The sequence below is a fragment of the Cololabis saira genome, chromosome 10 (assembly GCF_033807715.1).
Source record: "Cololabis saira isolate AMF1-May2022 chromosome 10, fColSai1.1, whole genome shotgun sequence".
Classification (NCBI taxonomy): domain Eukaryota; kingdom Metazoa; phylum Chordata; class Actinopteri; order Beloniformes; family Belonidae; genus Cololabis; species Cololabis saira.
Window position 1 is genome coordinate 21078398 of NC_084596.1, and position 26569 is coordinate 21104966.

Here is a 26569-nt window from a genome sequence, read left to right on the forward strand (position 1 = left end):
CAGAGAGAGAAAAAGATTGTGATGCAGGTGTTGCAGGGAGACCCAGGGCTCACGTCCTCCTGCACACCGTTACTCACCCCTCCAGCTCTTTTGTTGCCCATGAACAGCAGCTCCAGGCCCTCCACATTTTTCCTGCGGCCCCGCCTCCTTCTCATAATGGGCAGGTCGGTCTCCAACAAACCATTGGCTGTGTGTCCCGATCGTGGGACTTGCTGCAACAACTCCATTTGTGCCTTGAGGGAGGGGTTTGTCACCAGGCCGCTGGGGAAGCCGGCGAGAGACGGAGCAGCCTTGTGGTGCTGCTGCATGCCCTGAACACAAAACACCAGCTTCAGTCAGTCAAAGTTTTCACGCAAACCAATTCTGAGTAATTGTTAGCAAACTGGTTGGAGAGCGAGCTTCACGGCGAGCACCTTGGTGAGGTCCATCGCCTGGTTCTGCGACTCGGCAGCGGCGTGGCTTTCTCTCAGCTGAGCCACCATCTCCATCAGGTTACGTCTCTTGGCCGCCCTCTCCGCCTCAATCTCGATCTTTCTCCTCCTCCTCCTCCGTTGCCGTGGCACCGTCAGACTTAGAGCATCCTCCTACAACACCAAGTCAACAGTTACTCCCGTTTCCGTTTCCATTCCTAAACGGAATCACTTTTCAGAAGTTATTGTGGAATATTGATAGGGGTGTAACGATACACTAATCTCACGATACACAATATTGAGGTCACGATAACGATACGATATTATAGCAGTATTTTTTTAACAACCTTGAATGAGGAACATATGACTGGAAAAAATTGTCTTTTATTTGAAAGACACAAAATACAAAACAATGCTGTACGTTTGCCTTATTGTTACAGTTTGTAATGCTTTATAACTGTTTAAGTTTTAAAGAGAAAGCCAGGCCAACCATTTTCCACAAACTGAACTAAAAGTAAATGTCAGGTTTGCATTATGCATCTTCAGTTTCATACAAGTAAAAATATTTTGCCACAAACTGAATAGTTTCTCTCATGTATGATTTGACTTTTTTCTTTTCCAGAAATTTAACAACTAAAATTAAATAAATAAATAAAAGTAAGAAAAAACATACAATTTTACATCATAAAAAAGATTGATTCATGCTCACCTTATAAGTGTAAGAGGAGATTTATTTTTGTTAAGGTTACTTTGGTAATTCAGGGTTCATTATTTTATAAATATATTCTTTATATTCTGTAAATCAGGGACTATAATGACACTAGTCAGTTTATCTGTAGTGATTAGTATGTTTTAGATTGGGCGGAGTGATACAGCACTAGCTGCTGTGTTGATGTTCTAAAATCCTACACTGTTGAGGGACATTAAAGTACACTGGAACTCAAGCAGAAGTTGTCCCGTGTTTATCCTACTCACGACCCGAAAAAGGTTTAATTTAATAAGGTAAGGCTTAACTCTACACCAGACTTACATAAGTAAAGGTTCAGAGCTCAAAACGGGACCGCAAAACGGTACTAGTTTCTTCTGAGCTGAGTAAGATTTTGGTCCGCACGGTCGCGGTCGGATGCGCGTTACTAGTCAACATAATGGATTAATATTAATAACCCAATATCGCGATACACTTTGTCACCTCCGTTACACCCCTACTAAAGGATAACAAGCCATTACGTCATTTACGTGTGCAACAGCACTCACGTGCGCCTGTGGTGATGCTTTATCGTCACTGCCGCTGTACGCCATGTGGATGCCAGCCATCGTTAGCTCAGCCAAGCTCCGCCTCTGCAGTGGACTCTCCGTCACCATGGCGGCGGCGGCAGCTCCGCTCGCCGCCGAGCCGTGACCCGGCAACAGGTTGCTGGGGAAGTCGAAGACGTGGCGTCTGTTAACGGGCCACTTGCCCTTCAGGACCGCCTCGCAGACGTTATCCATCCTATTGATCATCACTCGATCCTGAGTGGTGGAGAAAGTGGGGACAGACGACGTTACTTGATGTATAAAATAATGACGACAATTAAAACAAACAAAAACATTTTCTTCCTGTTGGTGTTTACGTTGCAGTTTAACAAACATTTTGACTTTTGTTTGAACCAAACAGGACCAATTCATTGTCCCAATATTGATCTCTGTTAGTTGTTTTTCTGAGATCCGTCTTCTGTTTGTATTTTGTACTAGGTTTTTTTTTCTGTCATATTTATCTTCCTTCTTGTTTTGCATTTGTGTTTACTTTGCTCTCTTTTTTTTTGAAGTACTATGAAATAAACAAAGTTGAAAAGGGTAGGCACAATAAGCTTAGGCTTCAGCCTAAACCTTTTGGTCGGTTTATTCCTTACTTCTTTTTTTTATTATTTCCTTCCTACAAAAGGAAATGAAATGCTAAGTATTTATCAATGGAAACTGATCGACCAAATAAACTACTTCATCATCATCATCTCCTTTAATCTAATAAATGTGTTTTTAACAATCAGCTGAGCATTAAATATATAAAACAATGGTGGCATTAAATATCAAATAGTGTCAATCAAGTCTTTTCTTTTAGAGGCAGAATAAATCTATAAAACTCTCCATATCTGAAAGTGATTATAAGTAGTGCGAGATACTACTGAGTGATGGGACATAACGAGGACGGATCACGCATGAACATCCACCTTAGGCCAGAAGGAGAAGGCGTAGGCCCGGTCCTGCAGGGCTTGCAGCGCAGACGTCTCTGCCAGGTCGTCGGGGCAGAACCCGTCTCTGGTCTCGTCTCGGGTCGACATGCTCAGAGATGCAATACTCTCCTCGTCAAAGTTCTTCTGCTCCGACGCGGCGCTCGCTGTGGAGGAGAAGAAAGTAATCTTACAACTCCCCCCAAAAATGGGCTTACAAATTATTCAAGCAAGACATCTTCTGTTTGGAAGCAGCTCTTCAAACTAAAAATAATATTTAAACTATTTAAATCCGCGCTGAGATACCTTCAGCTTGAGAGGATTTCTCAGATTTATCGTCTTCATCCAGCCTCTCTTCCTCCTCCTCTTCGGGGCTCTTCTCTGTGTCGGCAGACTTTGGAGATTTGGGAAAGTCTGGATTCTCTCTGTCCTCTCCATCTTCCTCCTCTGTGGCTTTGCAGCCCAGCTGTGCTTTGAGGGTGGAGTCTGGGTGTTCGTGGAGCTCAGTGCTCGAGTCCTCCTGCTTGCTGAGAAGCTCCTCAGGACTCGCACTGTTCTTCTCCTCCGTCAAGTCTTTTTCTTGGTCATTTTCCAACTTCAGAACCTTTTCTTCCTCCCCCTGATCCTCCTCCTGTGCTTCCAGCTCCTCCTTTTCCACCTTCAGCTGGCCCTCTTCTGTCTTGACCTCCTTCACTGGTGAGGCAAGCGTCTCATCTTTCCCTTCTTCGTCATCTCCCTGATTTCCCATTTGTTCCTCGTGGGTTTCATCCTTTGTGCTTGGGGTGTCGTTAGCGTCTCCCTTGGTTTCAATTTTCACCTCCGTCTCAGTTTTCCCTTTCTCAACCTTTATGTCCTTCGCCTCTCCTCCCTCCTCCTCCTCGTCCTCCTCAGCTGCATTAACAGCAATTTTAGCGGCGGCTGCAGCGCTCGCCAGCTCCGCCGGGGTGAGAAGTGGAGCGGACGTGGTTTCCACGGCTCCCGTCCCGGCTTTGGTGAACTCTCCGGGGGCACCTGCACCCCCGCCGGCCCCTCGCTGGCTGGTGGCGCGCTGGTGGGTCTCCAGGAAGGACAACGTGGGGTCGTTCAGGATGTGATAATCTGTGCGGCTAACACCGTGCTTGCAGGCTCCCAGGAGGAGGTCCCGGTCGTGGTGGCCGCACTCCCACCACTCCGGCAGGTCCGGGGAGGGCTGGCAGAGCTTGAGGCGCTCCGAGAGCTGAGGGTGTGGGAGAACCTGCTCTCTGATGCGACGGAGGAGCTCGATGCGGTACAGGGTGCGAGAGGCTCGTTCCTCCGTGATGGGGTCGATGATCAGGGTCGGGTCTGGGAGTTCTGATAGAAAAAAAGGCAGCAGTCGTTAGCAGGAAAACTTATACAGACACACTAGGGCTGGGCGATATATCGAGATTTTAATATATATCCATATATTTTCAAACGCGATATGGTACGAGACAGTATCGTTTATATCGATATAGCTTTTTTTTTTTTAATGATTTTGATATAGCTTATTTTGTGACAAATTGACTTGAATGTTTTATTTGAGATTTGCACAAATGTTTTGTTATTTGCACAACTGTCAACCTCAGTGGAAAAGTCTGCCTGTTACTGTCTACATTGTATTAATTGCACAGTGTATTTTAATTTAATTGTTATGCAGGAAAGGGATATTTGTTTTATTTTATTCAAGAAGCATTTTTATTCTATATATGCAGGCAGTTTATTTTTATTTAATTTGTTTTATACATTTTGATATTGTGCAGACCTCTGTTAAAGGAGCATGAGGCTCCTTTTAAGAAATGAGACTCTCTAGCGCCACCCTTCACCACGACGGCCGTCGGGGGTACTGCAGCCAACAGCGAAGCCGGCACGGGAGAACGGGGAGAACGTGCATGCAGCGTCATTTGACGTCACATCCGCAGGACAGCGCGGGAAATTCCGGCCCGGAAGCACATTTTGCAGCACACAGCCTATTCAAGGCAACGGAGAGATACTCTTCTTTTCATTCTTTTGGGTTTGGAACGCTTCATCTGACATTATTACTAGAAAACTTAAAACGTATACAAATTTTTTTTCATAAATCCTGCCTCATGCTCCTTTAATAAAGGAACCTGTGTGACATTTGGCACGTGGCTTTGTATTAAAACTGACTGTTTTTTTAAGGGTTTGCCTCAGAAAAAAATGAAGCTAACAGAGATGCTATGCTATAATGCTATAAAATAGATATATATCGAGTATCGCCATTCAGCTAGAAAATATTGAGATATGACTTTTGGTCCATATGGCCCAGCCCTAAGACACACCCAGCACAGCTGGAACTTGAGACGAACATTAAAGGAACAGCCTGGAGCAGCGTGCAGCACTACCTCTTACCTGTGTCAGTCTTGATCTGCATTCTGCAGACTCGTTTACACATGGCGATGAATGAGAAGTAATACTTCTCCAAGCTCTCGTCTGTCTTCTTGTCGAGCCGAGCGAAAGCCCTGAACTGTGTCCAGTCAAACTTCTGGCGCTGGGTATCAAAGACCACGCCGAAGGTGGACACCACACGGTAGAAATCAGCCTCCTCGCGGCGCGTCCACCTGAGAACAGAGCGGTGAAGAGAACATGATCATCAGTATCTGCATGAAACGCTCTTATGGGTTCACAAGTTGTTCAGGTTGTGTGTCGTTACTGAGACTCGTCTTTTCACCAAGAACATCAAACAAAACACCGTCTAATAGTGCCGGATCCATGTATGTTTTCTAGCGGTACCTTTGTCTCCTCTCTTTGTAATACATGGCACTGTCAGCCATCAGGGAGCTGGTGGTCATCACTGGCGAAGCCTCTGGCACGAACTGACCACCTTTGGCAAAGTAAGCACTTCCTTTGGCCAGATATGGACTTCCTTCTGTCATGAACACCCCCGTGCCATCTTGGATATAAGACGCTGCTCCTCCTGTTTCAGGAACCATGCCGATAGAAGGCAGGAACTCCCTGCGTCGTCGGCGGCGACCATCAGGCCGGCTGAGAGCCTCTTGGCGGAGCTGCTCTCTTCGATTCGTGCGCTGGTACGCTGTGATGAGGCGACGCAGACGAGCCGTCAGCGCCGAGGCCGCGGGCCAGCAGAGTCGCTCGTTGGGCCCGGAGATCGCGGGTGGCGGTGCACCGTTTTCACCAGATTTGACTGCAGGAAACACATTTGAGAAGTGCTTTCATGACATCATCCCATCATCTTGCTGCTAATGCAGGAGCCAAATAAATCCATGTGATGATATAATGTCATTGTATTTTCCTTTAGCTCCTATCTTGCACTGTGGATTGTTCTGGAGGAGATTCATTAATGTTTTAACTTTTTCAACACCCGGAGTACCAGCTTACCCTCAGCCTCCCCCTCCACCGTGTCATCTTTGTCGTCCAGTGGAGAGTTGGTGAAGTCGTCCATGTCATCTTTGAAAGGCATACGCAGCGGCTTATACTCTGGGTCCTCATCCTCACTACAGAGTGACAACAAGCAAAACATTCAACTTCTGAAACGACTGGACAATAAACCATTCATAAATGCGGCTTTACACCATCTTTTTTTATAAAAACCAACTGATATTTGACTGTCTGAAAATGACAAAAAAAGCCCGTAGAGAAGGTGTCTCAAAGAGACTAAACACCAATAAGGGACAAATACAGAAAAGATGATATACTGCAAGGAAGGAAGAGTGCAGGGCGGCTTTTCTGTTAAGTCAAGACTGCTCTCTTACCCCTCGACACCATCTGCCATCATGTCAGAGCCCCTCTGCTCAGCGGCAATCGCTTTGGCGTCTGGCATACCCACTCGCTCCAAGAAACACAGGGTGGGGTCGGCACGCATAGAGTTGTACTTCTCATAGCCTGAAGAGAAAGATAGATGAGGAATATAAAGGCTTGGACGCCATCCCTGGAGAAGGAGAGGGCTCTGAAACTGGGTTTCATCCAGTTACCAGTCCAATATGCCTCAGAGAGAACGAAAGGTTATTTTTCTACACACATCCCACTAAAACCCACAAATAACGGTGGCGTCTTCCAACTCATTTCTAGATAGACGGAGCACGACTGTCCAACACACACAAATAAATGCACAAACACACACAGGATCCATATTAAATGAAGGAACAGACAAAAACAGCAGCAGAAGGGCAGACCCCAGGAGCCAGCTGCTGACAAGACTGCACGTGTGTGTGTGTGTGTGTGTGTGTGTGTGTGTGTGTGTGTGTGTGTGTGTGTGTGTGTGTGTGTGTGTTCATCCACACTCAAGTTTGTTCTGCATGTGCATGTACGAGTGTGAGTTGATCCAAGTTTGCCTACAGGCACTTATTTGTGTTGGAGACGAGAACAGAGCATGAGAAGAAGAAGAGGGGGGGAAAAAAAAGGGAAAAAAGTGTGTCGTGGAGTTTGTGAAAGCGAGCTACTGGGTGTGAGGAACCCGTGTGTGTTTGTCCGTTAAAAGCATTCAGGCAGAACAGATTAGAATGTGCAGATCCTACTGAGACACGTCGGGAAGGAGAAGGGGGAGAAAAAGGGAGGAAAAAAAAAAAGAAGGAATCGGGGGAAAAAGCAGAGGAGCATGTGAGGGGGGAGGAAGCAAAGGAAAAGTGGAGGAAATGAGAGGCGGCGGCGAGGACAGGAGGCAGAGAAGGAGGAGGGCCACCGTAAACCACCACACCGCCTCTCCTTTAGCCTCTTATTCATCCATCCTCTTTTTTTCTCCATCACATTTCAATTAGGAAAGATGTAATGCATTGTTCCTAACCGTCACTCTGTCTTTTACGCAGGCCTGCGCCCGCAGCCAAACGTTAATCATCAGGGCCTTTATAGGCCATCACTCTTCTGTATGTGTGTGTGTGTACCATTGTTTTGTGTGTGTGTGTGTGTGTGTGTGTGTGTGTGTGTGTGTGTGTGTGTGTGTATGTGTGTGTTGGTCCCCCTGAAGGGGCCTCACTGGTGAATATGGATTATGATTAACAACGGGTGAGCCCTCTTGTATTGCTCCGTGTGCGCTTGTGTGTCCTAATTGAATCATAGAAGGTGGCAGTGACGGATAAATTATGACAATTATGCCCAAACTGATATGAATGAGGCGCTCCATCCTAAGAAAACTCTCCGAGAGCTCGGCCTCATTACTCTGCTCTCAAAGGTGGGTCACTCACGGATCCACGTTTCAAAACAAAGCAGTTCCAGAGTTCAGAGACGGTGAAGACTTGGCTATTGAAGCTCTGAGATCAACTTTATAACAGTTGTATCACCGTATGTGCGCACACTGGAGCGCACACCTGCCCTTGGAGCCCGGCAGCTGTGCACGGCCTCAGCGCAGCCAATCAACCGGTGGCAGCACAAGTGTGCGGCGTGTGCAAACACTCACAGTCTGGCGGTGGTGAGCGTACGAGTGCATCTCTTACCGTGTTTGAAGACACCGAGGAGCAGGGATTTGTCCGCGTCGGTGTCCCACCAGTCGGCTGGGACCTCAGCGTGGAAAGGTTGAGGGATCCAGACGTCTAGCACACTGTGGTACAAGCACAAGGCAACAATGCATCATCTGAGTGAACCTTGTTCTGTTTGCAGTCTTTTATTTCCATTTTCAAATAGAAATATTAACAGAATCCAGATTGTGAACCATCTTGTGTTTGAGTCATATTTTCACAGCAACTGATTTCAGTGGACCAGAACTCTTGAAGCACCATCTGATATTCCACTTCAGCTCTTCACATTTCCCCGACCCTACAGCAGCGTCTACTAATTTCTGTCCTCATGGATTTGAGATCATGCCCTACCACCCCGAAGGCCAGCTGGCTAAACTGGGCACAGAAACCCGACCGGTGCCGGTGACTGAACGTTGAGCAACACCGTTAGGGGGAACGTGGCATCATTTGGGGTTAAAGAAAAAGAACAAGATTGGGGCGTCGACAAGGACACGGCAGGAATATTGGTGATATTGAATTATGAGTAGGGATGGGCGGTATGGACTAAAAAATGTATCACGATAATTTCTGGCATTTATCCCGATAACGATAAAAATGACGATAAAAAAATACCAATTCAACTCCATCTTTGTAACTATAAATCTATCTCGCTCTCAGATCCGCCATGTTTGTTACACAAAAATGTCATCAACGGGAATTTATCCTTTCTTTCTTTCCTCCTGCTCTCTCCTTCCTCCTTTCCTTGTTTTTTCCCTTCCTTCCTTCCTTCCTTCCTCCTTTCCTTGTTTTTTCCCTTCCTTCCTTCCTTCCTCCTTTCCTTGTTTTTTCCCTTCCTTCCTTCCTTCCTTCCTCCTTTCCTTGTTTTTTCCCTTCCTTCCTTCCTTCCTCCTTTCCTTATTTTTTCCCTTCCTTCCTTCCTTCCTCCTTTCCTTGTTTTTTCCCTTCCTTCCTTCCTTCCTCCCTCCTTTCCTTGTTTTTTCCCTTCCTTCCTTCCTTCCTTCCTCCCTCCTTTCCTTGTTTTTTCCCTTCCTTCCTTCCTTCCTCCTTTCCTTGTTTTTTCCCTTCCTTCCTTCCTTCCTCCCTCCCTCCCTCCCTCCCTCCCTTGTTTTTTCCCTTCCTTCCTTCCTTCCTTCCTTCCTCCCTTCCTCCCTTCACACGTATGTGCGTGGATTTAACGCAGAACCATAAATCAGCTTTACACAAAAACGTCATCAACGGGAATTTATAATTTTTACCGCGAGATGACAAATTCTTACCATGGGGAATTTTTTTGACGGTTTATCGTGAACGGTAAAATATCGCCCGTTCCTAATTATGAGACATGACTTAAGGAAGATATTCAGACTCCGATGTATCCCTTGCATCTCGTTCATATCATTCAGACAGACTGCAGATGGGAGATGAGAGTAAAGGGATGCAGGGACTTGTTTTAAACTGAGGAGCTTCCTTAACTGAGGGCTTTGTCCCCGTTACCCGCTGATGGTGAATATGAGCTCATCAGGCTAAACAACATCCCAAACGCCTCCATGACGACCTTTAGGGACTTCACATTTGCCTTCTGCAACACCACGATTCCTCTTTGGGGATAAGCAAATTCAATTCAAGTGGGAACGTTATTTACTTGAAGCCTGGATTATGCAGAAGTCTCAATTTCTGACAAGTAATTAAATCTCTGGGCTCTAGGACTTTATTTCATTAGTGTCTCGTCACCTCAGAGTCCAGATGTGTTCATTAGGGGCTCGGTTTTGGCCCGTCACTGATTACAGCAGAACTTCGACGGTCCCCCTACAGGTTTGTTAGTGCGGCCCTGAGGACCGCTGGGCCGTGTGTGGTTCGTTTAGTGAACACGGAAACCGCACCGGGACCGCTGTGGCGTGGTGGTCTCAGCGCGGTTCAGCCTCGGTTTGACCCAACTACAGGTGAACGTCACATCTGAGACAGCACCATGAAGACATCAACGTTTGTAGCCAGCGACAGCTTAGATAAGGTTCCTAGTTTCTGCCGAGCAACAGCAGAGACGGGAGACTGAAGGGCTTGGTGACATTTCCTAAAAGCAAGCAAATATTTCTTCAATTGAAATTGAAGCTGATATTTTAATGCCTTCATTTTAAAGCGTTGGAAGTATTTAAGGGATTTATATTGACGGCAATACTCTAAAATGTAACCCAACATATTGGCGCCTCCAACGCTGAACGTACAGTTTAACTGACGTTTTTGAAATGACAAGAGCTCAATAAAAACCACACGCTTAATTGGAAAATGCATGAAAATGAACTCAAAATAGTTGATTACTTTACTCCTAAGTTGTAGCGCCGAGACGGGGAAGGGGGAAAAATAAAAAACAAAAATCCCTCCATTATGGAAAGAGAATGGCGCTTCCAGCGAGTTATTGAGAGAAAGGGTACGATGCACAATGGGAGCAGAAAGACAGAGGGTGACTGGTGGAAGAAGGAACCAGGGAAACAGCCCCTTATCTCTGCAAACAGCAGCATGCCTGGCCTTGGCAACACACACACGAGTGTGTGCGCGCCAAGACTGGCATGCTAAATCCCCCTGGCATATGTTGGCATGATGGCACCCCGTATGCTCTTGCCTGGCACGCCCTGACACACACACACACACACACACACACACACACACACACACACACAGGTCTGTCACAGTACCCACTGAGTGGGGGAGAAGCAACTTTGAGTGCATGTGCTCCACATTATAAAAGCATTCACATCTGGGTGGCAGCGTGAGAGGGGGATGGGAGATGAGGCAAAGTGCACCGAAGAAAAAGAAAAAGGATGGACAGATGGCAAGAACAGTGCAGTGTAAGACAAACAGAAACATCAAAGAGGGAAGGACTCATCTGAATGAGACGAACAAAGTATCCGGAGCTGGTCTACATCAGCACCACTTCGCCGTGAACAACAGCATTACAGAATAAACTTCTAAATAGGCCAAACTGTGAAATAAAGCTAATTTCCTCCAGAAAAAGTATGTTTGTGTCTGTCAGAATAGCTAAAATCCTGCCAAAGAGGCCACTAGAACAGGCTGAAATACACCTCAGTAATAATTCATCACATGTTCACATAAATATCCGTTTCTCAACTTCTGTGATGCATCCAAGAAATGAAGCCTTTCCATTTGCTTTCCCACTGTATCAGGTATTCTAGGAAAACATCCCTGCTGCACAGGATTGATGCGTTTTCCCCCTCCGTTAATATCAGGTTGTCAGATCCTCTGAGGACGCCGGATGATTAACGAGGAGGATGCGCAAGAGTGTGATGGCACCAAAAATCAACATCTTTCAGGTGGGTGGTCCCTTCTTTATGATAAAAGAAACCACATTTGTGATGTCGGGTGCTACTTTAGGAAATGAGATCAAGTCCAACAATCCCATTAGTTTGTTAAAACCCAACGACGTTACCAACAAAAAGATCACAGCGTAACAGAGGAGGGAAAAAGAGGATGACCCTGCATGTGAGAGTAAGCCTTCTGCCGGGTCTGCAGAAGTTATAACGGAGAGAGAGAAAACAGCATCAACTAACCTGGAGTCTGCTCCTTCCAGGATGCGCTCGGCCTGGTCGCCTACGACTTCCTGTCGCAGATAATACAGCATCCTCACTCTGAGCAGAACCCTGCAAAACAGCAAGAAGTCTTTCATTTAGATAAACAGTAGCAGGACTCCTCAGCTTGCAGTATTAAAAGATCATCCACAAATAAGTTGTTTTAATAGCTGTAATGGGTTATTAAATGCCAGGCTGTAGACAGAGATATTTACTTGATACAAATATAAAATCATAGCCTAGAAATCTAGACATGCAGGTGCCAATCAGATCAGTCTATCCTGTGGGCGGGGCTGACGCGATGACGACAGAGTGGTGACGTCTGGATGCAAACAGTGTCGATGGCTGTAGTTGAAGATTAAAGGCTGTTTGAATCAGCTTCTGCAGCACAGCTAAAGATTTGAACTTTTTCTCGTGAACAGAAGACGACGCTCAAATAATAAAGTAATAATTCCTTTGCAATGAAGATGTACTTTGCTGTTTTGTTGACAGGCTACAGCAAAGGTTTCACAACTCTTCGACCCAACACACTCTCCTCCCTCTCGTTCCCACCGCTTTTGGCACTTTTGCACTAGGACTTACTCGGCCCGACTCGGCTCATCACGCCTCTACCCGCCTCTACCCGTTTGTTTTTCCACAGCCAGGTGAGAAGTGGGCAGGTTGTGGTGAAGCTGCTGTGACGTACTCGATTGCGCAACCGCTTTGTTCATGTCGGCGCTGATCAGAAATCAGCTGGAGCCGCGAGCGGCTGAGAGTAAAACAGCCCGTCTACATCCCTTTTTTAATTCTCTCCTCAGCCACCAGGTTTATGAACATCTGCACCTCAGAGTTGGATCACCAAACAGACGTTTTGCGCTTTATAATAAAATCGCTGCGAGCCGCGGGTCGCTCTCGTGCTGACTCCCGCTTCCTGATTCAAACGTCTGACGGCCCCGCCCCCCGACCAATCAGAGGCGCGGAGGGTGGTGACGTCAGAAATAGTCCCGGCTCAGCTTGCAAAGAACCTGGCCAGACTGGTTACAGAAAAAGTATCGGCTTGGAGTGGCTCTACACGTCTCAGCCCCTAGTGCAAACGTGCAAGACGGGGCTGAACCGAGCCGGGACTAGTGCAAAAGCGCCATTAGATTACGTCACCTCGTTTGTTGCTGTGATTGGTTGTAGCGCTAACCACTGCGTCTGATAAGCACCCGTCGGTGCTGCCTCTCGATCGGGACCCTGCTGGATCGTTTTCAGAGGGTCTGATGCTTCAGGCTCAGAAAATTAACAAATGTGGCACATTATCCACTTAAGTCAGAACCAGATTGTTGTTTGCTTGGGACTGAGGTTCAACGCCATGCTGACCAGTCTGGCTCGTCCTGCTGTATATTTGACATCTATCCGTTGCAACTAGATGCTTACAAAATAAAAGCTTGAAAAATGTGTTGCTCCAAATGACCTATTTCCATTGCAGTAACACTAATGAATTCATTTCCCCATCTCAATTTGACTCAGTGACTGAAGGAGGTCTGATCAGACCTTTCAGACTGTACTTAAGCAAAAGGCCAATTTGATTCACCTCCGTGAAAAAGGTCTAAAGGTTATGAGCTTGAATTACTAAGATAGAAAATATATTCCAGTTATCGTCTCTCTAAATTTAGCTTTTCAGTTTCCTGCTTGTGCCGTCGGGGGAACGGTCAGCATCTCTGGGCAGATATTTCCCTGTGCGTTTGCTTCAAGCCTCCTCCCTGGTGAGATGAACGAGGCCGGTCATGAATCACTTCAAAAGGGAATGTAAATCTGATTTGATCTCCTGACATTGGAAACGCAGCTATCAGGGAGATCTGCTTCACTGTAAACATTTGTCATCAGATTTGTCACCAGGATTTAATGCCAGTAATGGCGTCTGGGGCAGAAGACGGAGCCGGAGAGGATGGGTTTGAGAGGAGGAGGAGGAGGCGAGTGGAGGGAGTGAAAGGATGGAGCTCTGCTGGAAAGAAGGGAACACAAAGTTTGGAGAGGCGCTGAAGAGAGAGGGGGGCATGAAGACTGTCATTTGCAACTCATGACTTTGTGTGTGTGTGCGTGTGTGTGTGTGTGCATCAATGGCATAACAAGTTGCAGTGTGTGTGTTTGTTGGCAGGCTGTGTGTGCTCATCCATCAATGTGCCAGGCCTGATTAGCCACACAACGCTGTGCTCCAGCCTAACAGATGGCACCACATAATCACCCCCAAGTGTGTGTGTGTGTGTGTGTGTGTTTGTGTGCGTCTTTCACCCACTTCCAACAGGTCTGCCTGCCTAGCACCTGGCCTGGCGTGCAGCCAGGCACACAAACACAAACTTCTCCCTCAAGGAGGGAAAAAAAATCATGGGATTGAATCTGGAGGGCAAGGAAGCATATCTCCCTTACAACAGGAGGGAAAGCTGACCGGAGACAAATGACTGTGTGTGTGTGTGTGTGTGTGTGTGTGTGTGTGTGTGTGTGTGTGTGTGTGTGTGTGTGTGTGTGTGTGTGTGTGTGTGAGGAGGAGGATGACGAGGAGATCGCTGTGTGCCTGTGCCTCGTTGTGCTGTGTGCCTGGTTATAAACCAGGTCTCAAACTCTCACACTTGCCACTCGAACTTAACCATTTCTTTTTAAAATGACAGTTCAGTTTTTGTAAATGGGTCACTATTAACATTCATTTAGTGCAAAAACAAGTTCATTGACCATTTGTGACGCCACGTTCCTGCCTGCAATAGCTGCCACGGGGCTTCAGGTGAGTCCTTGAGGCCTTACTTGTTGCAGTGGTGCTTCAGGTGTCTCTTGTAGCTATCCTCCTGCAGTAAGTGGTCGGGGTTGCAGCCGGCCAGCCAGGCCGCTCGTGGAGTCTGCGGTGGAGGGCCGGTGGGCTTCCCTTTCTTCCCCTTCCTGCCCCTGGGGACAGGTGTCGACAGACCTGGCGGGACAGACGGCAGGTGGTAAGGCAACGTCAGGAGTTCAAAAACTAAATTAAATAAGAGTTGTCTTCTTCATCAGGTCTGAACAGACAACCTGATAAATCCTTTTGACTGATCTGCAGCTTGAAGCTAGTGGGTTATTTTTCTTTATTTCTACACATCAAAATTACATTTTTCATTATTTTATAATTATCTACACCTTCACCTGTCAGTGTGTGCTTGTGTGGTTCTTTTAGTTGGGAACAAGGTTGAAATCGTAATTTTTGGCTTTTTCTTTTCTACATTAACAATTACCACTGAAATGTTGATTACAAATGCTAATAAATAGATAAGTTACTGGTAGTATTTTTTTTGGTCTTAATTCTCTAAGAAATTGTGACTACAAATAGATAATCCTTTTAAATCTCTTTAGTGATTGTATGTTCTTTAAAAACATACATACGGTGAATTTGGACAAATCAGCCCCGAGTACTTAAACACGCTGCGGCTTTGTCCGAGGAGCTGGGCTCATTTCCGCTGAGGGTCTTTAACATTTCCTCCGGGGTCCAAGGTACACACTAGATGAGGCGAATTAAGTCAGTTCAAACACAAAAGGTCTCCTTGCTGCCCCGCTGGTCAGCTGCCAGTAAAGGGATGTCCAGGCAGCACGTGTGCGTCAGCTGTATTCAGTCAAAACCTTTAAAACATTACATACTATCTATTTGTGTTTCTATATTGCAATTTCTTTATTCTTTTTTTAAATAATGTTTGCTTTAGTCACAAATTAACATCTTATTGGTCAGATTTATTACATTCTTGTTAAAAGTTTGCATATTCTTTTCCAAGTCGACTGAAAAAGGATGACTTGAACGGAATATTTGACCAAATAATTATGAGCTTTGCAACGATCCGATTTAAAGGGGACCTATTATGAAAAACACGTTTTCTCTTGCTTTCACATATATAAAGTGGTCTCCCCTCAGCCTGCCAACTCAGAGAAGGAGGAAAGCAACCAGATTCTGCAGTGTCTGTACAGCCGCCCGGATGAGCCGTCCAGTGTGATGTGGATCTACGAGCCGTTCAGATTCTGCTCCTGTTGTTACGTAACGACGGGAGCGATGCGTGAAACCACGCCCACAACTAACTCCGCCGGCCGGAGCTTCCGCTATTTTTTCGTAGCGGTGTATCGCGTCATTTAGGCAGCCAATCATATCATAGCCTCCCCGCCCACTCAGAATCCCTCATAGAGAATGAGGTTAGAGAATGGGAAGATAAAGACATGGCTCAGAGGCTGAATTTCTAATTTATTTAGCAAAAACAATCAAAAGCTTGTTTTTAAGACATTCAAGACCTGTTCAAAATAAGTATTAGATGCCATAATAGGTCCCCTTTTGTGTCCTGGCTAATCTTTAAATCACAACCTCCCCATCAGGGATATTAGTTAGCAAACATCTCTGAAAATAGTCGGGGCGGAGCAAAGGACCCCCTAAAAAGAGCCCGGACCTGTGGTTGAAAATGCAATGTTGTTGTTAATACGTTAGCATCGGTCGGTTGTCTCACCAGAGTGGTTGGACAGCGTCTTCGTGGTCCCGTCTTCACTCGGGGTGATCAAGTCCCAGATGAAACTTTTGATGTTCTCATCGCCACGGTAATGCAGCAGGCAGTAGGCCAGGAGGGCCCTGCAGATGGTCTCCACGTCGGCCTCCTTCAGGGGGCGCTTGAAGCGGCCATGAGCCAGGATGTCACTCCACCTACCCCAACTAGAGATGCACATAAGATAAGATATTCCTTTATTAGTCCCACAGCGGGGAAATTCGCAGTGTACAGCAGCAAAGGGGATAGTGCAAAACAAGAGGCATCAATAAAAATAATAATACAATAATAATAACACATGGGTAGCGGGGGGACGTCAGTACCTGTGCATTCCCAGACTCCCACATATAATAGCTCTCCAACGTTAAAACTAAATATTTTTAACTTTCAGTCGAAAAAAAAAAAAAACTTTACGTAAGACACAGCTGCAACAACACACAAGTGAATACAAAATATATCGATATATTGTTATTTATCCTGTTTGGAGGAGTGGGGCCACAAAGAAAAACAAAAAGTAAATAACTGGGTAAACTAATGATGTTACCAAGTCAATCAGACAGCTCATAATTCTGTGCTCCGCCATTTCATGGCTGACATGACCCCCATCCTTCATGAATATGCACACAAGTCCACATCACTTTGTCTCAAAGCCCCGACTCGTATCAAACACACAGTGAGGAGTGCTGGGATCTCATTATACTGTCCATTTTACCAGTCTGCTGACTTAACTACTCCTGGCATCTTAACTACTGCCACCCAGACATCTCCCTGTGTATGTGTTTTCATGGATCACGGCCCATCTACCCCCACTAGCTCAAGACCCTATTGGTGGATGTGGTTCCACAATCCCTCACATACTCCTATTCAACATTTTTTTTTTTTTTTAGTTGCTGTCTACCGATGTTCAACCAACCGTGCGATCCAGTCTTACTTCAAACCTTTTTGGAAACGGTGGGTGAATGGAAGCGAGAGAGATGCACGATGAGTAAAGACAACAGCGGGCTGAGCAGAGATGACAGGCCCAGTCAGACAGTGTGTTTTTGTGTCCTACAGCCTCGGGCCACAAGACTAGACTGTAACAATAACAATGCTGACATCTCACTAACACCACTGTTCTTTCTTACACATACACGTCACGCAAGCCAGCCATGAAAATGAAAGGGCTCGGCCAATAATCACTATCTGTGGCAAGTGTGTCACTGTGTGTGTGTAGTGTGCTGCTCTCACACATTAACATTAGCGTTATTGTGCTCCGGTACAAGTCTGAGTTCGGATGATCCTCAGACACTACAATGTCCTGTGTACATGCTCACAGCAACAAAACACAATAATTAATGCATCAAAATGCATCAAACGAGGGATTTCAAGAAGAATTTTGAAAGAAGCATGTATATAAATTTAAATCAGGCATACTCTATTTAAATGGATATCCATTTTTAAAAAAAAAAGGAGCGAGTGTGAGACAGAGATGACATGAATAAATTGTCTTTATCAACACCAACAGCAGATGAAGTAGCTTTGTGTACATGGCGTTGACAGCAGAGATGTCACAACGCCTGATGACTTCATGTGCACCCATTAACCTCCGTGCTCTCTTGCAGCGGGTTCACTGACCAGTAGGGTAGAAGAAGAAGGGACAAAAAACAACTGGATTTCTCCATGTGGGATTGGCTGGTCACGATGAAAGCCAGTCAAGGTGAAAATCATCCGATTTTGGTCAAACAATAGGTGTAGAGCTAATAATAACCCTGCAACACCTCCAAGCTCACTAATTAAAGTGAGATCTACTGCTGTCATCACAGCCATCACCGGGGCTGCTGCGTGCCCAGTAGACCAAAGATGTCTCTACATGTGAAAATTGTCGTTTCAATACTTTTTCTTTTGGGTGTGAATATAACGTGACTGGTGAATAATATACAATCACATAACAGCTCTGATACACAAAGAGGGACAAAGGTGGCTCTCTCTCTCGCTCTCGTTCAGTTGTTGCTGTTCTATATTAAAAATGTGTTTAATCCTAATTATAGAAAACAAATAATATTTAAGGGCATTATGTCATGATTACCTGATTGGCATACATACATCTAGTGCAAGGGTCGGCAACCCAAAATGTTGAAAGAGCCATATTGGACCAAAACACAAAAAACAATTATGTCTGGAGCCGCAAAAAATGAAAAGTCTTGTATAAGCCTTAGAATGAAGGAAAATGGTGAAAGGTGAAATGTCGAGAAAAAAGTCGAAATGTCGAGAAAAAAGTCAAAATTCCGAGAAAAAAGTCGAAATGTCGAGATTAAAAAAGGAAAAGGGAAGAAAAAAAAGATTAAAAAAAAAGGAAAAAAGAAAAAAGAAAAAAAAAGGGTCAGACATTTTTGAAAAAGCTCCAGGAGCCACTAGGGCGACGCTAAAGAGCCGCATGCGGCTCCAGGGTTGCAGACTCCTGATCTAGTGTGACCCAGGCTGCTAAAATTTCAAATGCAACATCAATGAAGCCATTTCACTTTTTTCACCGCGTCAAACTGTCAAAGATGTGAATCAATTGCACAAACAAACAAAAAAAACAAAAAACAGCAGACATCTGCTCATGCTTCTGTGTATTGCATATTAAATTGTGACGCACCCATAGACGAGCAGGTTCTTCTCCACCCTGAAGCACTCTGACCGGGGGTACCCCTGGGCTTTGTCCTGGGGCCGCCTCTGTTTGGATGGGGGTTTGCTGGGCTCGTCGTCGTCGCTCTCGAGCTCAGAGAACTCCAACATTTCATCCTCTTTGACACTGCTGTAGTGCCGTGTCTGCTTCCTCACCCTCGGCGTGTCAATAACAAGCGTGTTCTGGAGAGAAATACGTTGAAAATGTTAGTTTGTTTCAATAGCATTGATATTCTCCCTCATGTGTTTTTTTCTTCTTCACTTGATTAGAAATTACAGCTGCTTTAAAATCGAACCACAACAATAATCACAGTAACTTCTGCTGTATTCCCCTGAAGTGGTTTGTTTTTAAATCTCTTATAAATTCTAGCTGCTCTGAATGCCAAACCCTGGATTAAACCTGATAAACTGGGTATTCTGCAGCACATTTCATTGTCGGTAAATAAGTTTATCAAGCAGCTCATATAAACTGGCATTAATTGTGTTGTCTAATGAATTACAATTTTGTTCAATTTGTTTTCCTTTTTCCCTCCTCACTCCCTTCCAACCCCGTTAATATGCACAAACCAGGCAGTCGTTAGTTCCACAATTATCACAGCGCTGAGGTAATTTCCATTTTAACATCACAATAAGAAACCCCAGGGGAACGGCCCATATTCATGCTTGCAGAGCTGGATGGAGCGCTCCTGCGGAGGACGGCCCTCCATGAGACGAGCTGTGAAGCTACAGCCAGGAAAACTTGTCGAGCAGTGAAGGAGAACCAATATTGAGGGCAGGAAGCAGGAATATAAATATACCGGTAAGCAGAACGCTCGATGTGTGCGTTGACAACGTAATGGAGGTTGTGTTTCTCTGTGTATATGTGAGCACTAGCCTAAGTGATATCTCTGTACCCTCCAGGCATCTGCACTCCGTTAAGTGGAGCTAAGCAGCTTACGCTCTCGCTCAAACGCACACACGAGAGCAGGGAAACATGGGTAATTAAGGAAGAAAGGAGATTCCCAACTGTCAATATTAATCTCTCTCTTCCTCTCTCATATGCCTCCCTCTTGTCCTTTCTCTTGGTCGGTCTCTCATCCTGCCTCCTTCCGTAAGCGTGTGCTGAAAGTGCTCAATTTCCACTGAACGACCCATTTTTCCATCAGGCGACGCCACAACATCGTGTTTGTGTGCGTCTGTGTGTCAAAACTTTGTAGCAGCAAAGCATGTAAAAACAAAGGGTTTTGTTTTGCCGTCTTAGGCTTCATCATGTTTCTAAGAGGTACTTGATACACTAAGTTTGTTTAGTACTTTCAACCCATGGAAGCGTGGAAAATATGTAAAAAAAAAACCAAAATATTCAGCTTTAAGTGTGAGAAAATCTGAAAATGTCTCATTCATTGAGCTGATCAAATCTGCTGGGTACCGTAACCACCGCATCTACAGTCACCTCCCCATCATACTGACTTTCTCACACCTCAAGTGTTTACCACAAAGCTGTAACATCAGTTTCAGGAGAGGCAACACCCTGCAGAAATAGAGAACTGGAGTGGGGTCATCCTCTTAAACTGCTGTAAACTCATCAGTAAGTATGATGGAAGAGGGAGCAGTCGCACCATCTATCAGTAGCATTTTGATCAAAGCATGTGACACACACGTCAACTTCTGTGGGGGGTGGTCCTTAAGACTTTCTAACATTTAGTATTATCAAGCAATGAATAATTTTCTCCCTGTAAATGTTTCCAACTATACAACAGTATGGGGCTGTCACTGATTTTTAATTTCTCAATTCTCCATACATTCTTTAATGTGGGATGGTAGGTTTATCCCTTTATGTTTTTCTCTCACAGCCATGGCGTTGAAATGTGTGCAGAATTTGTTTCTGCCGTCTTACTGAAAAGTGCATGGACACATCTGGAAAAACTAAAGGAGCATATGTTGCTTTAAATCCATTCTTGATGTTTATGAACTAAAATCCTGCATATTCCTTGATAATTTTAACAATATGTTTGCTATCGTGGAAGAAACATGCAAACCTGTCTGAGGAACATTGTTTTTAAAGATGCGAAAGGTTTTCTCACACAATTATGAATAAACTGGAGACACCATCCTGACTGATATCAGCAGAAAGTGTATGAGTATGAGGATGGATCGGTGTATGAAGGTGCACATAGCATGGGTGTGAAGGTACCATTGAATCAGAACTTTATCTCTGGGTTTTGGTGAGACAAACGGCAATCATCAAGGCCCCCTCTCTTCATGTTAGGTGTGTAGTTATTTCAGTGGGACACTGCCAGACCATATACTGCACAACTTACAAAAGAGCAGCTTTAAAAACACATGCCTTAAGTCCAGATCCATCTTATACTGTAATTGTATGAAGGATCATAAGGAGGACAAACAGAAGAACTGTAGCGGGGCTAAAATATTGCTGGAATTTTTAGGTTTCGAACAAATAAAAGATGATATTTAACAAGTATCTCTTGGTATCTCTGCACCGACACCTTCGTGTTCGCATCATTTTCTAGATTTGCTCATGTTTCTAAATACAATTAGGTGGTCAGTGAACACACTAAAAATAATTTCCTTTTCACTCATGTCTATTAAATAAAAGGCCCAACAAGTAAACTACGATTTTAGTCGCATTCAGAAAATTCCAGCTTTAAAAATAAAAAAGTGTGTACGGTACCCGGCCATTGATGGCGTCCATGTCCAGCTCCGCCTTCTTGGCCCATTTCTGCCAGAAATCTGGATCCTCCAGGGAAATGTCTGTTCGGTTTCCTGCTGCAACAAAACTCGCCTGCAAACAGATTGAAACATGTTTGTAAGCGGACCGAATCAGCTCAGTCTCAGTACGATGAGGGGAGAAGCTGAGTTTTTCTTTTACCTTGGCAAACGTAGAGCCCTTGCCCTCTGATTCAATGGTGATGGTGTGGGTTCTCCTCTGGAGGATCTGGTCGATGTCTTCCTCGCAGAACTTGGAGCTTTCGTCTTCCTCATCCATCAGAGCGCCGTACGCACCCTTTTTCAGCAGGTCCTCGATCTCCTTCTTGGACAACTGCTGGACCTGGACAAGAATCAGAAGATTTAACCCTTAATTTCATCATCACCCAAAGAAGAGTCTGAAAACTCCCCAATCATTCTAGATACTTCATGTGTGACGACGCAGCACCACCCACCCCACTGTTGGCGTTCTCTCGTCCACTCATGCTTTGAAGAACAGCTTTATCGAGTCCGAGCTTCAGGCTGGCCTTGTCGAACATCTCCCTCTCGTAGCTATTCCTGGTGATCAGACGGTAGATCTTGACAGACTTGGACTGACCGATACGATGACACCTCGCCTGGGCCTGGTGGAGGACACATCGACAGATTTAGAGACACTTTGGTTTCAGAGTGACTTTTTCTTCACAGCCTTTTAAATCTGGAGGAATGTTTTCAGCTGGACATGCAACACTACAGTGGTAGACTAATATTGTGCTCCAGCGATCTACAGCTAAACGTGGCCAGCAGTGTCACAGCATGGCGCAGACAGTCTAGTCTCCTACTGGTTCGCTTAAAAGCTGGTATTAACGACAGACATCCCCAATGAGCTGTTATATATATTATATACAGGACTGTCTCAGAAAATTAGAATATTGTGATAAAGTTCTTTATTTTCTGTAATGCAGTTAAAAAAACTAAAATGTCATACATTCTGGATTCATTACAAATCAACTGAAATATTGCAAGCCTTTTATTATTTTAATATAGCTGATTATGGTTTACAGTTTAAGATTAAGATTCCCAGAATATTCTTATTTTTTGAGATAGGATATTTGAGTTTTCTTAAGCTGTAAGCCATGATCAGCAATATTAAAATAAAAGGCTTGCAATATTTCAGTTAATTTGTAATGAATCCAGAATGTATGACATTTTTGCATTACAGAAAATAAAGGACTTTATCACAATATTCTGATTTTCTGAGACAGTCCTGTAGAAACTAGCGGACGGGCTGCAGAGCACATAACCAGCATCACGGAGAGCACACCTGCAGATCGTTCTGAGGGTTCCAGTCAGAGTCAAAGATGATGCAAGTATCCGCTGCAGTCAAGTTGATGCCAAGTCCTCCAGCTCTCGTACAAAGCAGGAAGACAAAACGGTCCGAGTCTGGTCTGGAGAACCTGTCGATGGCTGCCTGTCGCAGGTTACCACGAACTCTGCCGTCGATGCGCTCATACGGATACCTGAACAGAGACGGGACCAGGGTGAATCACTGCCACTTATGCTTGTGTTTACACAAGTAGACACTATAAAAATACAAGTTATGGTTTGACTCGACCTGTTTTTGAGCCAGTTTGAGAGCACTCGATTGGATCAGTGTCGGCCAGAGTTAACATGAACAGTCTTTATTGTGTCCACCGCATTACACACTAAACCATTGTTTCAGTGCCAGAGACTCCTTTTGAAAAACATGAATTCACTAAGCTTATCACATCGTGTTATCCCAGCATTTTTACTCTGTATTATCAAAGCTCAGAGTATAAATATTTATCTAGCAGCTGCTCACTTTCAGCAAGAAATTTAGTTTAAGTGACAGCTTTGCTTTATTAATTCACAAAAATTATGTGAATTATAAGTTCAAAAGAGGTAGTCTCTGTTCTCTTGAACTGTTACATCATTATTTTCAGCAGTTACATTTGAGAAATAAAATGGCACATTTTTGCTCCCAAACTTGACAGTTTAAACTTTAACTTACTTTTTTTCATAATCAAGATAAAGCAAGTCATATTAAGCAAGTTATAGCATTTATTTCAATGTACCAGATATATTTTTTTATCAACAGTGCAGGTTTTCAGCTACGAGTCCAGCAAGACCGAAGATAAGGCTCTCATTTCCTGTGGAGGTTGTAGCCAGAATACACATTGGGCGGGCAAAAGCATGTGCTGGATGCCTCGGTATCACCAGAAAACAATCTGAGGTTCCAGAGTAATCCTCACCGTTTTTGTATCAGGTAATCCTCCAGGATGTCCAGACAACGGACCATCTGACTGAACACCAAGACTCGGTGTCCACCAGCCTTCAGTTTGGGCAGCAGCTTGTCAATGAGCACCAGTTTACCAGCTGCCTGGATCATCGCTTGCAGGGCCATTTCTGGTATGTCTATCCTGCCACCGTTGGAGTCCCTGAACTCCTCAATGATCTTCTCCTCGGCTCCTGTACAAGAGACAGGAGTCGCAAGGATTAATACGGAGCTCTAATTATATGTGAAGCCGTGCTTTTGGGAAACAGACCGCACCGTTAATGAGGTAGGGGTGGTTGCAGCATTTCCTCAACTCCATCATGGTGTTGAGGAGGTTGGGGACACCGGATCCTCCACTTCCACCTCCTCCTCCTCCTGGCCCTCCTTTGGACAGGAATGTGAAATTCTTTTCCAGAATAGCCCGATAGTATTTCTTCTGGATGTTGGTCAACTCCACCTGTCAAAAAAACATCAGTTGATCCAGTTACTTAAACGCCTGTAAACAACATGGCTGCCATTATACAAAGACAGACGCTGTGGGTTTAATGAAAAGTGTGTCCTACCTCGATGATGGTCTCCTCTTTAGGCGCCAGGTTTTTCTCCACATCCTCCTTCAGTCTTCTCAGCATCATTGGTTTCAGGATGGCTTGCAGTTTTTGGACCTGATGCCACAAAGAGGCGATGTTAATCGGAGCCATCATTTAGAAAAAGCAGACCCCCACCACCCCGTAGTTGAATAGCCTTGTTACCTGCTCTTCAGTCTTAAGGTCTCCAAATTCAGTCATGAATGTCTGCTCCGACGGGAATCTCTCAGGCTCCAGGAAGTTGAGTAAGCTGAAGAGTTCCTCCACCGTGTTCTGGAGAGGAGTTCCTGTCAACAGGACTTTGTGCTCCTGGAGGAGCAAGGCCAGCAGGAAATGCATATTTAGAATTTCTAAAATTAAAAGCAGGATGTATCACCAGAACAAAAACCCCTGAAAAGATTGAGAGGGAGATTGCTGTACCAAGCCAGACCCTGGACTAAACAATTCTGCCTTTGACCAACACAAGGTGCTCTTGCATTTCTAAAATACTTGAAAGAATTTCATACTACAGATAAATCAAAGAATAGAGCGCCACTCACCATATCCATCATTTTCAATCCCTCCAGTAGTTTGCAGTTTCGGTTTTTAAGGCGGTGGGCTTCATCAATTACCACACAGCGCCATGAGATGCCGCGAAGCTCCGGACAGTCAGCCAGAATCATCTCAAACGTTGTTATCACCGCATGGAACCGATACACGCCCTTTATTATCTTACCCTGGAGCAAAGTAGAGAGACGGAGAGGACGGGGATGAAGGTCAACAAGAATATCAAATCCTCATGTGGATCTATGAGAGAACCAGTTGCACTTCAGGTCAACAATGACATTCAAGAAAATAAGAGAATTACCAATAAACCATTTAGTTTTTTCAAGGGCTAAATACATATTAAATGTTTCTTAAGAATCAAGCTAATGGAAGCTAAAAAAAAAACCTTTTAGGACTGACTGCTGCTTTGTTCTCACCTTCGTTAAACCCACTTTTCACCAACTGAGCAACTGTTTGTGCCGTCTCTACCCAACTAAATGAATCAGGCATGAATGAAGTGTTTAGAAACACTACTGACTGGTACAGATTACAGTTAATAGACTGACTGAGATGAATGATACCGAAAGCCAAGATCACTCAAACTCTCAAGGGGTTCAAGTCCTGCTTGAAAAGTATTTTGATACTTTCACATGTAAAATTCCTTGCTGCTGTTTTTATTATTTTATTTTCTAAGCCCCTGATGCTGCTGCTGAAATGCAGGAGGTCAGGGAAACGACCCTTGGCGATGGCGGGGAAAGTCCCTGCCGCTTTAGTAAATGGTTCCCACTGCATTTTGCATTAATGAAACATATTCATGTTATTTGGTGGGTCTTTTCTGATATTTCAAGTCTCCTCATTCAAACCATGACAGCGTTATAAGCTACAACTTTCCCAGTTATACTAAAATCTTCAGTAATAAGAATTAATAAATATCTGCTTCTGCTGTATGTGGAAAAGTAGACGGAACAAGAAATAAACATGTCTCCTGCTTCACAACCTTGAGGATTACCTTTCCCTGGATTAGCAGCAAGCACCTATCCAGCACAATGCTGAGAGTCATTTCCCTCGTGGGCTCACTGCATCAAAGACTTTTGGATCATTGTACTATAAGAGCTTATAATTTAACAGATTACAGCAAGAGGACTGTAAAGAGCTTATGTGGGAACGAGTGCAGAGGATCAACAGCTGGATGAAAACTTCCTCTGACTGAGGAGGCGTTTAAATCTGCAGACTTTCTCAAATAACAACTGGAGATTACCATCCTGAGAGTTGAAGCGTCTCCGTACACCCTCTTCTTACCTGTGCATCTCTGTAGTACATCTCGTAGGCCTGAATGGTTTTCCGGCTGGCCTGGCTGCCATGGTAAACCACCACGTTGAGCTCAGTCCACGTCCTGAATTCTCTCTCCCAGTTGGGGATGGTGGAGAGAGGGGCGATGACCAGGAACGGACCCTCGATGTCCTTCATGTATATCTCATAGAGGAATGTAATGGACTGGATGGTCTTTCCTAACCCCATCTCATCTGCCAGGATACAGTTGCGTCTGCAGAGGACAAACACTGGGATCAACAGCTGGCTTTAATTAATTCTTTACATTTCTTGACTCTTCCAAGTCCCTCGTATTTTCATTTAGGATTATTAGTCTACATTGAGAGTCTGACGTCTGTGAGCCTCCATGAAATAAAAACATTTTCCAAAAGGGTGAGGCAATCCATTTTCCACTCCAGTGATCTAATACAAAAAACATGA

The 26569-nt window shown here is 44.7% G+C and overlaps 1 protein-coding gene across 2 annotated transcripts in view; it reads right to left on the reverse strand.

Annotated features, from left to right (window-relative positions):
• chd7 (chromodomain helicase DNA binding protein 7) overlaps positions 1 to 26569 on the reverse strand; it is an 81616-nt gene that overhangs the window by 5133 nt on the left and 49914 nt on the right. For both annotated transcript variants that reach the window (XM_061731994.1, XM_061731995.1), the window contains exons 13-36: positions 26120 to 26363; positions 24835 to 25011; positions 24461 to 24604; positions 24275 to 24373; positions 23988 to 24168; positions 23689 to 23905; positions 22740 to 22935; positions 21892 to 22059; positions 21600 to 21779; positions 21402 to 21512; positions 18705 to 18916; positions 16055 to 16254; positions 14355 to 14514; positions 11580 to 11669; positions 8020 to 8123; positions 6346 to 6475; positions 5972 to 6087; positions 5366 to 5777; positions 4985 to 5193; positions 2921 to 3946; positions 2615 to 2781; positions 1665 to 1919; positions 414 to 584; positions 78 to 311 (exon numbers count right to left, since the gene is read on the reverse strand). In XM_061731994.1, the coding sequence (XP_061587978.1) occupies positions 78 to 311; positions 414 to 584; positions 1665 to 1919; positions 2615 to 2781; positions 2921 to 3946; positions 4985 to 5193; positions 5366 to 5777; positions 5972 to 6087; positions 6346 to 6475; positions 8020 to 8123; positions 11580 to 11669; positions 14355 to 14514; positions 16055 to 16254; positions 18705 to 18916; positions 21402 to 21512; positions 21600 to 21779; positions 21892 to 22059; positions 22740 to 22935; positions 23689 to 23905; positions 23988 to 24168; positions 24275 to 24373; positions 24461 to 24604; positions 24835 to 25011; positions 26120 to 26363 (5203 nt within the window). The remainder of the gene's footprint in view (positions 1 to 77; positions 312 to 413; positions 585 to 1664; positions 1920 to 2614; positions 2782 to 2920; positions 3947 to 4984; positions 5194 to 5365; positions 5778 to 5971; positions 6088 to 6345; positions 6476 to 8019; positions 8124 to 11579; positions 11670 to 14354; positions 14515 to 16054; positions 16255 to 18704; positions 18917 to 21401; positions 21513 to 21599; positions 21780 to 21891; positions 22060 to 22739; positions 22936 to 23688; positions 23906 to 23987; positions 24169 to 24274; positions 24374 to 24460; positions 24605 to 24834; positions 25012 to 26119; positions 26364 to 26569) is intronic.